General features: G+C 41.0%; 1 protein-coding gene across 2 annotated transcripts in view; it reads left to right on the top strand.

Annotated features, from left to right (window-relative positions):
• Positions 1 to 17,980, top strand: part of MCM10 (minichromosome maintenance 10 replication initiation factor) — a 36,587-nt gene extending 18,607 nt beyond the window's left edge. For both annotated transcript variants that reach the window (XM_016134421.2, XM_036228181.1), the window contains 7 exons: positions 955 to 1,183; positions 2,411 to 2,555; positions 3,182 to 3,300; positions 10,922 to 11,035; positions 12,887 to 13,032; positions 15,549 to 15,591; positions 15,678 to 17,980. In XM_016134421.2, coding sequence (XP_015989907.2) covers positions 955 to 1,183; positions 2,411 to 2,555; positions 3,182 to 3,300; positions 10,922 to 11,035; positions 12,887 to 13,032; positions 15,549 to 15,591; positions 15,678 to 15,761 — 880 coding nt within the window. In that variant the 3' untranslated portion in view covers positions 15,762 to 17,980. The remainder of the gene's footprint in view (positions 1 to 954; positions 1,184 to 2,410; positions 2,556 to 3,181; positions 3,301 to 10,921; positions 11,036 to 12,886; positions 13,033 to 15,548; positions 15,592 to 15,677) is intronic.
• Positions 17,981 to 18,184: the final 204 nt, after the last annotated feature.

Raw genomic sequence — 18,184 nt, 5'->3', positions numbered from 1 at the left:
AGTTATCCAAATAGTGCTAAGAGCTGTCTGCAAATGCTTAACCTGTACCGCGCCGGGCTATGTGCTGCATCAGTGTCTTGTCCAGTCCTTGCAGTGACCTCTGGGGTGCTGATGGGCTGTCTGTGGAGATATTCATCAAGTGCCATAAATAGACATGGTCATAAAAGTGTATATGGAGTTGTGGACCTTGTGGGAAATAAAGAAGCACCTGTCAATTTAAAGGCATAATTTATAGTTTCTTAGAATTTTGCTGGCCATGTAAAACATATCTTTGAGCAAGATACAGATGGGCAATTTGGAAACTCGGCCTGGAGCAAGAGTGGGTATGTGGTAGTGAAAAGAATATTGACCTGGGATTACCTGGTGCTAGTCTGAGCCTGTCGCTATGAACAATAGGGTTTTCGGCCCCAGTTTCTTCATCAATAGATTTAAGGTTTGGGTTAGATGATTTCTGACATTTGTCTTTTTTAAATAGTCCTTAAAACTGTATATAAATAGTCCTTAAAACTGCAAATTATAGAACCTTTCTGTCAAGGGCGTTTAAGTGCATCACGTGCAGTTATCTCTTTCCAGTAGAGTAAACTAAAATACCGAGAGATTCGGTGTGTTCCCGAAGGTCCTAGGCTAACCAGAGGGCTGGGAATACAGTCCACAGCTCACCTCCAGGGCTGTGTTCCATAGACGGCCCCCACCGGAGAGCCGGAGAGCCACAAGACAGCCAATTGATAAAAATAGTAATCAGTTCTAAATTGGTAAAACAGAGCTTTTTTCATGAAAAATCAGTCAACTGAAGAGTTACTGAAGCTAGCATTCTTCTTGTGTGCTAATCTGAATTTATTACCCAAGGAAGGGAAATTTTTTACTAACAACTACTTGTTACCTGGTGACCTTCCTATATCTCTCAGTCTGTGTATTTTGTGCTCGCATTGTTCGTGACTACCTATTTCTTTAAAGATTTCTGCAAAGCTCAAGTGAGCTCACGAGCCCAGCTGTGCCATCGTCTTCTCAACAGCCCCCTTCTCGATCTCCAGCAACAGGGGCCGAATTCCCCAGGCAAAGAGAAACCCCTGCCACACAGGCGCCCAAGCTGGGGCGAGGCATCTCGGAAGGAGCTGATGTTCTCTTTTTTGATGAGTCACCGCCTCCAAAACCAAAACTAAGTGCTTTAGCAGAAGCCAAAAAGGTAACTCGTATCTGTTTTCTTCAGTGCTTGAATTTGCATTCCGTAAGATATAGCTGGAGTTTCAGCCTTTGTGTTAGTATGGTGGATACCTAATAGCTATTTATTGATCATGATAATTGGAGTCAAAGGGATTTTAAATGATAATGGTGTCAGCATAATGCTATTAATTTAATCTAAGAAAATTAGCTATTATCTCAATACTGTTTCTCGTCAGGCTGAAGGAGATAGCCTAGGAGAAGGTATTGTTTTACAACTGGAGACACTGGCATTAGGGGAAAAATTCTGGGAGCTGTTGAGGCAAGATTGTAAAAGATAAGTTTAAAGACAACTTCTTTAAAAGAAATCTTACACAGAATCCTAGGCCTTAGACATAAAAGCTGAGGTGCTCTGGTTGAAGTGAGAGTTGGGGGTGCTCAGAGCCCCACCTGCTCAGCACAGCACCTTCCACCACTTCCCTCCCTGAGTCACCCTGAACAAAGTCAAACTGTCTTCACTTTGTTCTGGGAGCAGCTATAACTACCTAGAAGGCAAAGGCTAGCTACAAGCCAATGCCGTACCCACAGTAATAATTGCACCTCTTCATTACTGTTACTCTGTGCCTGTGATATATGCATACATGCTATTTTCTGTGTCCAGGTACATACTTTTCGTGCATTGTCTCATTTCATTCACTCTAAGATAGGTAAGGCCATCATCTCCATTATATAATTGTAGAAACTGAGGCTGAACAAATAAGTAACTAAAGTTACAAAGTAGTAAGTGGCAAAGCTGAAATTGTATCTTAATTCTGTCTAATTATAAAACAAACTTCCAAAATGTTTATGTAGTTCTACTATGGATCTAAAAGCCTACAGACAAGCTCATGTTACACTACTGACATTTTAAAAACTGAGGTTTTATTTACTAATTTATACCTGAAAATTATATAATTGTATTAACCAATGTTACCCCAATAATTACACAATAGAATATATAAATGTCAAATTATAATGTACACCTGAAAATTATATAATCGTATTAACCAACATTACCCCCAGTGTTTACTAACTTACAGACCTGTCTCCCGTGCGTTTAAATTTTAATAATTATAATAATCCTAAGTAAAATGAAGATGTATTTTGCCAATTTATATTTAAGAGCAACCAGAATTCATTGGTTAAGATCTGGAAAGAGCTACAGATGCCTATCTCATCTTTTAGATTTTTATTGCCTTCTCTTTTTTTCTAGTTAGCCGCTATAACTAAATTAAGGGCAAAAGGCCAGATTCTTATAAAAACAGACCCAAACAGCATTAAAAAGAAGCCGAACAACCCCCATGATGTCCTGGAAGTGAAGGAACGCGTAGAAAAGAACACCACATTTTCTCCTGAAGGTACTATAGATTTCAAAGTTCACAATAGAAAAGAAAAACTTTGTAAAGGAAATGTTTAAACTACAACCGGTGTCCCTGAGGTCAAACCGTTGTTTTCCTTTATCTCTCCTCTAGGTAAAATACCTAAATAGAATTCCTACAACTGGAACCGATTATATTTTAAAATCACACTAAATTGAAATTACGTACAATTTGAAAACCTGAGAAAAGGATTGCTCATTGAATCTTTGTACCTATATATTAGTATAAAAGTTTACTTTGAAAGAAGTAGAATTCCTTTGTTTTGAATTGCCCTATTTTCATTTTTAGAACTCGGGAGTTGACAGTGTCATTTTGACATCAATTTGTCAATAGGATTTTTGTTGTTATCTGTTATCCTAATCGTTGCTATTTTAAAGTGAAAAAAAGGATTTTTATCCAGTAGTCAAATCTTACACACACACACACACACACACACACACACCAGCTCGCTTCTGAAGAGCCTTCCTCTCCTGGTGTCTGTTGGGGTAAATTAAGTTTGAAGGGCCTGGTGGGCAGAGACAGACAAGGGAGGAAGCTGAGTCAGTGGGGCATGTTGGCTTCTGAAAGTCCTCTGGAACAGCTGATGCTTTCTCTTTTTGCTCTAGCTGAGGATGAATTGGAGCCTGCCAGGAAAAAAAGGAGAGAACAGCTTGCCTACCTTGAATCCGAGGAATTTCAGAAGATTCTAAAAGCAAAATCGAGGCACACAGGGATCATAAAAGAGGTACGAGCTCAAAAGATCAAAGATGGCAGAGATGGCCTTTGGCTTGCAGGGCAGTGTCATGGGACAAAGAGTCTGTTTCTTTTACCTCAAGTAAGACAAAGCAATATGCTGGTTTATTTGAGTTTGTTTTGAAGGACAGGAATATTTCCAATAGATTTTCGTTTTCCCTTTGTCCCTACATTGAAGAATATCATTTAACATTAAAATAGACTTTAGTATTTTAAAAATTTTTCACGTAGCTATGGCCGTGAACTTAAGTTTAAATGTCTCACCACTATCACCTGTTTTCTTTCTGCCTTGCAATGTGAGAAAGGATTTTTCCATTCAGATATTTTTGTATTGGCATTTCAGGTGCCCAGGAGTTATCAACCCAACACTTACAATCCCCCTTTTTAATAAGTATTTTGCATTGCTTGCTTATTATCTAGAAATAAAATTTGTCGATAATATAATCGCCTAACTAGTTAAATTATATCGAAATGTCAATATAATATCCTAGTTGTAAAGAAGAAAAAATGAAAATATTTATGTTACAAACATATATTTCATTATGTAAACGCATGGGCACAACTACCATAGGAGAAATAATGAAATAAGTAATGTTGGATTTATAAGTGTTGTAAGTCTTTGACACCGCCAAGGTGGCAGTCATTGGGATAACAACAAAAGCACTCCTACAGATTTTCAAAATAGTCCCTTGAGGTCACTGTTGTCCCCACTTAGTGCCAGTACTCTGAATAATCTGCTCTTCTTTTGATTAACAAATGACTAACTAGACAGTTATATAGCATATCTTTCCACTGGACTTGAAACTCAATCAGGAGAGGTGCTCCAAAGACTGTAGAGCGGAGCCTCTTGCCTCGTGGCCGCCAAAAGACCCTGGGTCCTTGTCCCTTGTGTGGCTGTGCTCACACAGACCTGTGACCACGTTCTGCTGTAAATACCTCTCTGCCCTCATACGTCCCCCCTGTTGTGCCTCTTGCCAGGTGCTGGGTCTGGAGACAAGCATAGAAAAGATTGAGCCATTGCCACTGGGGGGCTCTGAATACTTTCCGTAGCTCGAGTCTTTGATCAAGCAAGCAAGCCGATTACAAAAGCAGAAGTCAGCTGTCAGCATCTAGTACAAAGATATCTTGTTTCTGGGGAACTCCTAAATCTTATAGCGAACGGGGCCTGGTAGATAGGTTTATTATCTGCACCTGGTGGCAATGTTATTTGTTTGTTTTTGGGGGGCGGGGGAGCTGGCGCCTAAAGATATCACTCCCTGTCTTGTCCTTGGACTAGCTTACTGGAGAATTTTTCACTTTCGCCTTCCCCACTGGTTTTCAAGGGAATTCAAATCATTGATTCCCTAACCTGGAGTGGTTGGTAGTTTGTTCTAAGGACCATGAGTTTTACTGCCTGGACCCGCTTTCTGACATAGGCAGTTATCTAATTAATTACACAGGGGCTAAATAGCAACCTCAGAAATACTAATATTAGGGTCCTGTGATGGAGGTAAGCAGGTTCTCATACCAAGACTCTGTCTGCTGACATTGTTCTTTTCTTTCCCGGAGTCTCTGTCTGACTAAGGCTAAACTATCTCTGATAATACCTGAATGGTTAGCCTAGAAACAGCAAGTTTCACCTAAAGCTATACTATTAAAGCAAGATCTATGCTTTATGAACACATTAGTGTTACATGTATGAATTAATATACAAGGTCCTTAGTTTATTTTACCGATTCTGAAACTAGGCTGTTTAAAAGGTAAATTCTGAAACTATGGTTGATGTAGCAAATGAATATATCAGAACAACCAAAAACTTTATCTAATTATTTACATAAAAAAAAAAAAATTTAAAACCGGGAAGGGTCCTTCCTAGTGAGGTTCAGGCAAGGCAGGTTGTGGCTGGGTGAGACTGAATTGGGACTCTAGTTGTGGAGACTAACTGGTGAGTTTTTTGCCACACTAGGTGGAGAGCCTGTAAGGACTTAGGAAGGGAGAAGTTACAGATTTCTGTGAGCTTATTTTCTCTAGTTTGGGGAGAAGTGGAGGAGGTCTTCTAAACATGATTTTATAAGGTGTGATCCCTTTACAGTAGGGGGTGCATCGTGCCTTTAACAGAGGGGAGGGAAGGAGGCTTACCCCTTACCCAGTTTTTGCCAGTTTCTAATTTGAACTTGGTTAAAATTTTTTTCCGGGTCTTATTTATCTTCTCTACCTGTCCTGAGCTCTGAGGCCTATAAATGCAATGTAACTTCTAATTAATTCTTAGAACCCTGGCTAAAGATTAACTGGTCTAGGCGGTGAACGCTGGGTCATTGTCAGGCCCCAATGTTATGGGCAGGCCAAATCGAGGCACTATTTCTGAGACTAATTTCTTTGCTACTACCTGAGCTATCTCCTGCTTGGTGGGGAAGGCTTCAGTCCATCCTGAAGAGGTGTCAGTGAACATAAGTAAGTACTTGAATCCGAAGGTACCCAGGCTGACCTCAGTGCAGTCCAACTCTTAATGTTTCCCTGGTGCCTGTCCACAAAGTCTAGTCTCTTGTTGTACTCTCTTGGAGGGACCTGGATTCACTTGTGTGCAGATGTGGCCCTGGGCCGATACCTGCTTGGCCATTTGTTGTAGCCCCAGAATATAATAGTCTCTTTTCAACAGTTTAAACAACTTGGTCCCTCCCAAGTGAGTGCTCTAGTAAACCTGGGTTATGAGGTCTCGGCTCAAGGCCTCAGGTACCACAATGCGGCCATCTAGGAGCCTAATCCACCCAGCAGATTCTTCTTTTTCTCTCAGCTTGTTGCATAGTTTAACTTCCCCTGGAGTGTAGGTAGGGGCGTCCGTTAGCACCCTGGGCGGTAGGCCAACAGAATGTCCATTGGCCCCACTGGTTTTCGGGCAACCTCCTTTGCTGTGTGATCAGGGAAGGAGTTGCCCTGTGCTACCTCAGAGCCCGAGTTCTGGTGCCCTGGGCAATGAATGATTGCTACCTTCTTTGGCAGCCAGATAGCTTCAAGGAGGGCTAAAATTTCCTTCTTGTTTTTAATTTTTTTTCCCCCCTGAAGTCAGGAGGCCTCGTTCTTTATATAGGGCCTCATGTATATGGGCAGTGGCAAAGGCATACCTGCTGTCTGTATAAATGTTCACAGTCTTTTTTTTACCGCAAGGCCTGGGTCACTGTTATTAGTTCATTCAGCCTGTTGGGCTAAGGTTCCATGGCTCAGAGCCTATGCCCAAATAACAGTCTTATTAGTCACTACAGCCACCCCAGCATACCTGATTCTTTCTGTGACGAAGCTGTTTCCATCTGTGAAAAGAGTAGCCTCTGGATTTGGCCAGGGGTCGTCTGTCAGGTCCAGTCGGGTGCTGGTGACGTTTTCTAGGATCTCGAGGCAGTCGTGTATGGGCTGCTTGGGGTTGTCATCTGGTAGCAGGGTGGCCGGGTTGAGAGCAGTAGTTTTCAGGAACTGAATGTGGGGCTTATTGTTGTAAGTAGGACTTTAGTCATTTTTTTAGTCTGGGTGATATTAATGTTATCTCGGTTGTTGAAGATACACAGGGCTACCTCAACTAGCTCAGTCAAATTCTTGTCTTTAAACCTTTCTTTCCTTCGTTACTTTTTTTCTTAATATCTGGGGCCGACTGACTGACAAAAGCAAGGTTTATTATTTAGGTCCTCTGGGTCATAGGGATGTATAACCACTAAGACTCTAAGAGTCTTTCTAGAATTGCTGCCGGTTATTCACCCTTGGCCTGGATGAATTCCCTTACCTTAGAAAAGTTAGTAGGCTTTCTGGCGGCAGACCGGAGGCCCTGGAGCAGAAGCTGGTGATACCGATCAAGAGCCTCCTTACCTTGTTCGGCGTTGGGGCCCTAAGGCGTGTACAGGAGGACATGGTGGATGCAGATGGGATTAGTGGCGGGCTGCCCATTTGGGTCATGCACAGTCTTGGCAGCCTCTCAGAGAATCTGTTCTCGTTCCTCCGAGGCAAAAAGGACCTGGAGAAGCTGTTGACAGTCATCCCAGGTAGGCTGATGGGTAAAGAAAATAGTCTCTAAAGGAGAGATTAGTCCCTGTGGTTTCTCTAAGAAGGGTTTTGATGTTTTTAGTTATGCAGATCTTTTCTGTTATCCGAAATTTTAATTTTAATATCAAGACTACGTGTTCACTCAAATCATAGCTATCTAATTATTGTAATAGTTTTACTGTCATGGCCTAAAGCCCTTTGTTTTTCCATAAGCCCTTTGTTTCATAATAGTCAGGACTATTCTTGATATTCATGACATAAACAATTTATAGTAACTGAAATTATGACTGATATTATTATACAAGGACATATAAATAGCAAAGATATTGACAAATTTCTAAGAACTTTCTACAATTTCTGAAACACTTGTATTGGTAACATGTATGTATAAAAATGTAACCTAAAGAAGGTTAAGCATCATTTATTACTTGATAATGCTTCTTATATAATTTAATGTATCAAGTAGATTGAATTAGCTTAACATTTCTCTTTTACAAAGTGACAAAACTAAACTTTCAAGATTTTCTAGGTGCCCTCTGGGAACTCTCAAAGTTATTTGGAGATAAAACAAAAGATCCCATTTAGATTTTGTAATGTCACAAGGTTTGATCACCTGATTAAATAGGATCACAGGTCACTATGAAAGAATACTTAGTTATCTATTTAACCAAAGTGATAATAAATATAACTATATAAAAAAACCTTAGCACTCTTAATAAGACTCAATTTTTTTAAATAACCAAAGACATAATAAAAACTATAAAACAATAAATTATTTTGATAAGATATAGAATCTTTGTTTCCTAAGTGTATTGCTCACAGATAAAGAAAAATCTTTTATGATCTCTTATTAGGAACAGACCAATAATCCAAACTCTAGTTTTGTGTCAGTCCACTGTTGATATTAAAGTTCATTTTAAAACCTTATGATAAATACATTTAATTTTAGCCAACTTGACTATATAAAACAAGATTTTCTCTGTTTTTTTTCTTTTACAACTTCATATATTTACTTATGTTTTTGTCCTTTATTTTCCTCTTTTGGCCTCAGAACAACTTTTAAATAACCTGAAACTATTTTAGGATAAAATTACTCTCCTTTTTCTTAAAAACACATCCTTCATATTTCAAAACATTTTATTTTCCTTCTTTTACTTGTATTATTCTTAGTTAACATTCAATAGATGAGCAAATTTATGAATATACCAGTTTTATAATTTTTAAAGGCATATGTTTTTTCACAGTACAATTTTTCAAAAATTGTAAAAATATGGTAAGAGTATGTTTACTAACACATTCTGTAATAAGAGTCCAAAAATAGATAAATTTATGTTTCAGTATATTTTTCTTATTTGGAAATGATCTAGAGAGTCAATGAATATCTATCATTAAACTTTACTAAGTATTTTGCCAAAAAGATTTTGGAAACTATTTTTAAACATCAAGACTAATTTATAAGCTTTTATGTTAGATTTATAATTTTATAATCTTAAACAACTAGTAGAAATAACATAAACTTATTTGACCAATAAACACGGGTAGAATAAAATTATGTGTCTGACAACTTGAAGACATACCTATTTTTACTTAACCTACAGTATTAAACTATCCTTATTACCAAAGATTATCTCAGATCATGTAGACTTGATAAAACAAAACAAAACATTTGGATTAGTTTCTATTTTTCCAACAATTTTAGGAAGACTTAATTTATCTATAAGTGCTTATTTCTTTCTAAACCAATTAAAGCAGAGCTCTTTTACAAATTTATTTTCCTATAAAAATAAATTCTAACTTAAACTGAAGAACTAGTTAGAAGGAAGACTTTATTATTTAGAATTCTGTCTTACAGATACTTTGTAAACCTTTAATCAAATTTATGTTTAGTCACTCTTTAGACTCAAATCTCTAATGCAAATGTACATTCATCCCTTCACTACCTTTTAATGGCATCTTGCTTTTAATCGCTATTTACATAACCATTTTCTTAACTGCTCTTCCCTGCTCCAATCTAAAATATAAAGAAGGATTAGCCCAACAGGCCCCTATTAGCTTCCTCAGCTCTTGTATTTTCAACGTTAAAAACAAACTCACTTCCATCACTGGGTAAATTATTTAAACTTCCTGTACCTCAGTTTCTTCATCTGCAAAACAAGAATGAAAAAAACAGCGAGCACCCTACCACTGTGCATCAGGCACATGACAGGTGCTGAGCCACTGAACGAAAGAACGTTGTCAAAAGTTAAATGCCGCTGCAATGCAAAGCACCCAGCAGGCTGTTAGGGACACCGAAGGCGCACGTCAGATGGAAGTCACCGCCATCAGAATCTCCGGTGCATCCCCAGTGCCCACAAATGCCAACTTAAACCTTTCGGTATTGTTTTAAAAGAAGCCTGTGGTTACCATAGATAATACTCCGCACCCGAAAGGCTGTCCACAGGTCGAGTGACCCCTCTGATGACCACCCTGTTCTAAATGTGGGCCATCTAACTGGCAGAACCTTTGCAGGTTAAAGGGAGTGACATTAGTTCCATAAGCTTAGGCTCGTCTCCTGAAATCCTTCAAATGGGTAAGGAGGTACTGGAGGTAGGTAGGACAATTCAAGGAAGAAGCCTGACCCGTGTTAGTAAAAACAGGCAAAAAAGGAGAGAATTCCCACAAGAGCCAGATAAGCCAGGGCTAGGATCAGCCTCAGCCCTAGAGTCTAGTCAGATGGGGCCACAGGGGCCAGACCTAAGGAAAGAATCAAAGCAAGTAAACTTATGAAGACCAAGGCAATAGGAGGGTAGCAGTACCATTTGACCAGTCCGGACAGACAAGACAAATTACAGGTAACACAAAACGCTAGTGCACCCAGGAACCTGAATACCAGGAGTCAAGTCTGATGTCTCAGACCTTGACCAAACTAGGGAAGTATTGCTGCGTCCAGCCTTCCACTAGTTCCCCGACAGATACCCAGAAACCTGGATACCTGTAGTGCAGTCTGACTCACCGGTGAAGCTGCTCCAGATGGCTCGTGCCCAGTTGTTACAGAATTGTACCTTTTGTCCGCCAGCCCTCCTGGGCGGGTCCGCCTGGTGTCCGGGGCTGAAGAAACGTCTCTCAGCGGCTGTCCCCTAGATGGGGCAGGTCCTCGCCCAAGGTGGCTGGGGTTGCAGGTCTTAGGAGATCTTCCCCCGCTGGAGAGATCTCACTGGGGCCTCCAAATGTTGTGGGGCGTTCGAATCCAAGACCCATGGAGCCAATTGAGGTTAATTATGAGCCTTTATTAGCTGGCCGAGGGTCAGAGAATCAGCCCCAAGCTTCCAGACGAGGCAGCTTATAAAGCCTGAAACTACGTCCTGGTGGGCTTCTATCAAGCAAGCAAGCAGATTACAAAAGCAGAAGCTAGCTGTTAGCATCTAGTACAAAGATATCTTGTTTCTGGGGGACACCCAAATCTTATAGCAAACGGGGCCTGGTAGATAGGTTTGTTATCTGCACCTGGCAGCAATGTTTTTTTTTTTGGTGGTGGTGGGGGAGCTGGTGCCTGAAGATATCACTCCCTATCTTGTCCTTGGGACTAGCTCACTGGAGAATTTTTCACTTTTACATGTACCTTGTCGTTCCAGGCCGAGGCTGAGATGCAGGAACTCTATTTTGAACCACTGGTAAAAAAAGAACAAATGGAAGAAAAGATGAGGAACATCAAAGAAGTGAAGTGTCGAGTAGTGACATGCAAGACAGTATGTGCAGGGGACGGTTCCGACCATGGGCCCTGTCTCACGCCGTTGTGGCTCAGCAGGGCGTGGGGGGGTCTCTGGGATGTGGGTTCGTGTCTTGGGACCAGAAACCCACCTAGGTCATTTATTTAGGCTGGAAACCAACCTGCCCCTAGTAGCCTGGGACCTGGCTTCCTGCCGATCTGGCAGTTGAGCCTGATGGGGGAGCATTTGTAATGAGGTTTTCCCCTCATTTGACCACAGCTCCCGGTTCTACAGATGTGCCTCTAACATCCCTTTGCCTCTTTCTCAAGTTTCTACGCGCCCTGAGTCCCTGGTTCCCAGCCCCTGGTTAAATGACTTGATCTGGTATCACATGTGATGACCAACTGCTATTGTCCATTTTTACTTAGGGCTTAATGAACTAAAGGCAGAATGTGAATTATTAATCAATATTTTACCCTAAGTCTGTTAGAAAATAACAAATTCCTTATTCCTCAATATTAATAGAAAATGGGAAAAAATAAAAAGGAAGCTCTTGCTGAGCACTATTTCTTCCATTACTATTTCTTCATCTCCTTTTATACCTGCCTCGCCAATCGATCTCCAGCACACGTGTTAAAGGAGGAAGAGGCTTAACTTACCAAGTACAATTTTATCTATCTTTATTCCTTTAAAAGCCTTTGATTCCCCTTTAGGGGATGGCCGTGAACTACCCACCATAGGGAGGGCTTCCTTGAGAAAGTTCAGACCTTGGAAAATAAGTAAAGGTTTTACCTCAGATGACAGCTTTTACTCCTACCAAGTGGCAAGCCTAAGGACATAGCTGGCGTATTAGTTTCCTGTTGCTGCTCTGACAAACGACCACCGGTTATCTTACCATTCTGTGAGTCAGAAAACTATATAGGGCTCACGAGGCTAAAATCTGGTGTCCTCAGGGTTGTTTCCTCCTGGAGGCTCTAGGGGAAAATCCATTTCCCTTCCTTTCCCAACTTCTAGATTCCCCCCATATTCCTTGGCATGTGGCCCCTTCTCGCCTCCTCACAGCTAGCAGCAGGCGGCTTGAGCCCTCATGGCATCGCCGCCAGCTCCTCCTCTGTGCCCCACTCCTTCTTTTAAGGACAGAAGTGGTTCCTTTGGGCAATACAGATAATCCCGGATAATCTCCTGGTTTTAAAATCAACAATTAGCAACCTTAATCCCTCTTTGCCATGTAACCTAACATACTCACAGGTTCTAGGAAATAGGGTGTGTACTTCCTTAGGGAAGAGGGACATTTTTCCACCTGCCACAGCTGGCATAGCACTCTGCTCTGCCCTTTTGGAGATCGCCAAAGTTGGAAGTTACTTATCAAGGCTTGCGTAATTAGCAGAAACTAACATTGCACTGTCCCAGCACCTATTTCGGCTTTCACCCACCATTTCCTATTCTCAGTCCTTTTGAAAATCAACATTAAGTGAATTAATACGTCTCTGTTGGTTTTGCTGCTTGAAAAGTAGGAGTAGTTATAAGCTTACATCCTTTCCAGAGGTCTTGTCAGATCCGCCTTCCTAGATGGGCCCCATGCCTCAGTATCCTATAACCAAGGGACCACAGAGACCAGAGGCCAGACCTGCGATAGGCCATCAAGAGGTTTCCTGTACTTTTCTTCCTCTGCCCTTGCTGTTGTCTTGAGGTCACAGAAGGTTATTGTGTACTTTATGCCTGACCAGAAACTGGTGCAAACATGACACAGGAACTGCCACTAGAAGATAAGGTCCCTGCACCAACCAGCAAGCACCCGGGGGGTGACGGGAGAGCAGATTGCCCTCGTAGCAGCCAGCCAGTTTCTCCTTCAGGGCTCTTGACCACGTGCCCCCTGTTGGTTTTACGCAGTGCGCCTACACCCACTTCAAGCCTTCAGACACCTGCGTCAGCGAGCAGCATGACTACCACTGGCATGATGGCATCAAGAGGTTTTTCAAGTGTCCCTGTGGAAGCAGATGTATCTCCCTTGACAGGCTTCCCAAGAAGCACTGCAGGTACAAGAACTGCCCGGGGCTCCTCGTCCCATCTGGGCTGCTTGAACCCACATCCCGCGTGATGCTTTTCCGTTGAAACACTGCACGGTCCTGTGTAACGGTCAGGCCTTTCTTCTGACAGCTGCTGGACCCTGCCCTCTTCACTGCTTATCCCCAATATTTACTGTAGTGCCTGGCCCATGTTAGGTCCTCAGAAATGTTTATTGAATGAATAAGTGAAGTATGCATAAGGTAGGTTGGGGAATATGTGTGTGTTGGGGTTAGGAGAGGGATTTTTTCTCTACTCTTAAGGAGTTTTTTTGTTTTGTTTTGTTTTACTTTTGTGCAGAACTTTGGATATACATAGAGGTGAGTTGCTGTGTCGGGCATTATTCACATATAGAGCACAGCATGGAGTTCAGGGTGGGTAATCACATGCAGCTTGTCAGATGTCATCTCTTCATGTTCATGTATAGCCACATGTCACATAACGACGTTTCCGTCAACAACACATCGCATATGCCATGGTGGCCCCACGAGATGATAACGGAGCCGAAACATTCCTATGGCCTAGTGACGACGTAGCCGTCGTGACATTTATGTGTCGTGACATCTAGCTATCGTGGTGTGGTAGCTGTTGTAACGGCATGGCCGTCGGGTAGAGCAAGGCATTCCTCACGCGTTTGTGCTGACGCTGGTGTGAGCAGACCTATTACACGGCCAGTAGCTCTGCCCTCTGAGCAGTGCTGCTCGAGCAGGATCCCACCAACGTTAACATGACTTCTGTGTCTTTCTCTGTCCCTGACCATTGCCTCTTTGACCCGAGGATTAGTAATATTTAATTTTCAAATACATGGAATTGATTTTAGTGATCTCTTTTGTCATTGATTTCTACCTTTTTTGCATTATTCTTATAGGACATAATGTGTATGATGTTGATCCTTCGTAATTTGAGGCAATTTCAGGATCATCTTTAGACTTCCCAAGGATGTCTCACCAGGATATTCTCACTCTCTTTTTGTTTGCTTGTTTGATTTTGGTTATTTGCTTCCTGGAACCCATTCTTCCTTTCACTGCAAGTTTCTGCAGAATTGATTTGGGAGCAAAGGGCACGAACCTCGTGCTACGTCGTCACCTTGTCTGGAGCTGATTCGTGAATTGTTTAGAGTCTAGAGTACAATTGTTTTAAGTACCTCCATGTATGTTGATACTTGACTTCTCTCCAGATTATTGTAACAACAGCTCATGTAAAACACTTGAGTATCAAAAGAAATTTCTGTTATTAAGGATGACCAGTAAATACAGCTCAGAAATGGAGGAACAAGATGCCTTTTCGGCCTCCAGGTGACACTGTTACTTTTGTAAGAACAGCTGCTTTCTCTGGTCTTTCTCTTGTCAATGCTTGAGCTCTACAAGAGCAGAAGTAGGCAAACTTTTTCTGTAAAGGCCAGATAGTAAATATATTCGGCTTCACTGGCCACGTGTTCTCTTTCACAGTGACTTAGCTCTGCTGTCATAGTTCACAAGCAGTCATGCACAAATAAATGGGTTCGGCTGTGTTCAAATAGAATTTCATTTCTAGAAACAGGTAGCAGGCTGGATTTGGCCTGTAGGTTGCATTTTTTGCTGACCCGGACTAGAACAGCGACCTTTTTCATAATATTATCATTGATCTACTAGTGAGCTGCAGAAGTTCTCTCAGTAGACATTGAACCAGTCTCTAGACGGGCAAGGTGATGGAGAGGCTCTGCTGACTCCCAGGGCAGGAGAGTCTAACCTTGTTTGTAATGGTCTCAGCCTGTCAATAACCAGTGTTGCAAACTTGCCCGAGTGGTTCTTGCTATGATTACAAGATCCTCTTTAGCATTAACAATTAGCAAGCTCTGAAAAGAGTCAGATTTATTACTTACAAGACCTGAGAATTACACAGTGTACCTGGGGCCACACAGTGAGGTCTCAGGTAGAAAGAGTACACTGGCCTAGGGTTCTGCTTTTATTGGGGTCGAGGGTGGAGCCTGAGGTTTTCAGGGCTCACTCTTTATTGGTGAATTGAAAACACAAGAAACATAGGGGATTTTAAAACGCAAAAAGAGAAAACAAATAGCCCAAATGGTCAGTTGTCAAAATTAACAGAGATCTCTGAAAGGAACTTCAGTGATTGGGAGGTGGGCTACCTGGGTCTTCCTCTGGTCCTGTGGCCAGCAATACATTTATTATTGAGTTAGCCTCTTTGATATGGATGCTCAGCAGTCAAAGCTTAAGTCAGGCATTTGCATTCCAAAGAAAAAGAAAAGTCAGGGCTTCCACTACAAAACTATATAGGAAAGAAGGACAGGCAAGTAGGTCAGTCCTCTGGCCCCAGACCCTCTCATATCCCAGGTGAAAGACATATTGCCACCATTTCTCTGTATTTCTTTTCTGTTTCTCTTTCTTCCCCAGAGTAAACTTTGTAGAAGTAATCTTTCTGCATTGTAGCCACATCCCTTCTCAGGATTGGACTCACCCACCATGAGTAAATCTCATTCCTTCTTTTTCAGTAACTGTGGGCTCTTCAAATGGGAACGAGACGGAATGCTCAAGGTATGTCATTTGCGAGGTGACTAATTTTAGTGACCCAAGCAAATAATGTTGAGCCATTTCTTATAAAACTATTTTCACTTTCCTAGGAAAAGACAGGTCCAAAGATAGGAGGAGAAACCCTGTTACCAAGAGGAGAAGAGCATGCCAAATTTCTGAATAGCCTTAAATAGCCCCGACTTCAAACAGATACCCACAACCTGCACTGCCTCTTGCGGTTCTGGGAAAGCAGGTACTGGTTCTGTGTTGCCATGTTCCTGATCGATACAGTCAAAACAAATACTTGTTAAGCCTATAATCTTTGCTTACTTACTTCCTTTGACACCAAATTTAACATGAACCTGTAAGTGGACAATCAAGATGTCATTGTCTTCTGTGTTCTTAGTACTACTGATGGCTGCATTCACACAATTTTTTTGTCCAGAAACTGGAAGGTAAATCAAGAGCTGTGTTTCTGTATCTGTCGGGTTACAGGGTGTGTAGTGTTGCGTTTTTATCACAGTAAGGGTCTAGCGTTCATGTGGACTCGGAGGCAGGAGAATTCATTTAGCTCACCCCAAGTAAGTTGCCTAACTTCTAGACTTCAGTTTCTTTATCTGGAAATAAGGAAGGTTGGACTTAATAATCTTGAAATGTGTATTTCGGCCCTCAGATTCTACAAATATGTAGCTTTTTGTCATCTTAGATCATTATTATCATGGTCCTCAGTAGAGTCTTGATGTACTGATATTATGAGCCAGGTTCCTTCTTTCTGTTCCGTTTCTTTGAAATTGATTAAGTCACTGAATTACTTGGCATTTCAGTTCACATTTGTGTGGCTCTGTGCCCTTTCAATATTGTGGAGCTCTGTAGTGGAAATACCTAAAATCGTACTATTTTTAAGTAGGCTTTGTTGAAATACAGCTTAAAGAAACTTTGAAACCTCTAACCAAAGTGAGTGCCACATTTGAGAAGCTGTGAAGCATGACTGAAACACTCCTAAAGACAGAATCCATGGAGTTCGACGTTTGTACATATACTTTATTATACCCATCAAGAGTTATAAGTCAGATACCCTGGGTGCACCAGGCCCCGGGTGTGCCCTGCGAGCACGTGGGAGGAGACGTCCTGCCTTCAGAGATCCAGTTATTAAGGGGAGATGGCAACATCCATAGGTCAGGGATAGAAATGTGGGGGTGGGGGGCGGAGAGGGATTAAAGAGGAGAAAGGAAAAAAAAAAAGAATTATTGGTCAAGACCCAGCAAATTACCATCAAAAAATTGCACCTGGAGATTTTTCTGCCTGGGCAACCTGACTTTCCAAATACCATTTGACCCAAGTGAATGGTGATACACCAAAAAATTGGGTAAATTGGTACGATTATTATATTGCCATTAAAACTCTAGCTAGAAATAGATTAGATTTCCCCAAGATGATGTTATGGTAGGAATATAACAGTTATGGGAGGTGGTCGTGAGAGATGGTTGATTTAGGTGTATAAGGGCCAGAAGTAAAATTCACGTGTGTTAGATTCCATCAGACTCCTCTCTGTGTGGATAGAAGATACTGTGTCTGACCCTGTGTTCCTCCAAGGTTATTTGCTAATAACTCTATTTTTAGGAGTATTTTATCTTCCAGGAGGTGTTGGGGTTTTTAATTTTTTTTTTTTTTTTAGCTAACAAAGAATAAACTTTAATTCTTAATAAGAACCGAAAGTATTTGAAACTGTGATATTTTTATTTAGAGTAGCTTATTTGCTTGTCCTTTAAACTTAGAGCTATGTAATTGAAGTAGGTCACAAGTAAGCAGCTGCCCGGAACTTGAACTACATGTCGTTTGAGTAATGCTCCTCCTATGTGAGAACATGTTCTTGTTTGAACCAAGGGTGCCATCCAAGTCCTCCATATTCATGTGTATTGAGATTGTGTGTAGGTAGTGTGGTACGTGTGTATTGATATTGTGTATAAGTAGTGTGGTATTTTTGTAAAGGTGAATGGCGACCTGAATCTGGATGCCTTCCTTTTTTAAAGTTTGGTTTTAAATTTTAAAATAATATCAAAATACAATTGAATTACTACTGAGTTAGTTTAGGTCTTGGGGAATTTTCATTTGAGGTGTTTTTTTTGTATGTTTCTGTGTGTGTGTATGCACGTACACAATTTCTTAGAATATTGAGGAATGAGAGGGGACAGGTGGGCCAGAGGGGTAGGTGACTTGTTTGCATTGAAAACAGGATTCATCAGTGATATCAGCCTTTTAATTCTACCCTTTTTAACAATGTGTATTAAATGCTTTAGTATAAAACCAAATTGTGTGTTTTTCTTATCCCATCATTGGCAACGTAGGGCTTATTGTGTAATCACAGACCATCAAAACAGAGTAAGAATACAAAGTAAAAACTGGTTATGCCCTACCTGAGTGTGTTCTGTTCTGATCTTCATAATAGATTTTTTCTTTTTTCCTTCTCTTTTTTTTTTTTTTTTTTTGCTGCATTTTTCTGTTTAGAGGAAATAAGTGGCTTTTCAATGATTAGTATGGAATCAGCTCCAAAGAGAACTTAAAACATTAAAAGTTTCAGCTTTTAAAAACTTTCAAATTTTCAACTTTTTAAAATATT

This window comes from Rousettus aegyptiacus, unplaced genomic scaffold, assembly GCF_014176215.1.
Source record: "Rousettus aegyptiacus isolate mRouAeg1 unplaced genomic scaffold, mRouAeg1.p scaffold_m13_p_10, whole genome shotgun sequence".
Lineage (NCBI taxonomy): Eukaryota > Metazoa > Chordata > Mammalia > Chiroptera > Pteropodidae > Rousettus > Rousettus aegyptiacus.
This window is presented reverse-complemented; position numbering and strand designations above follow the sequence as displayed.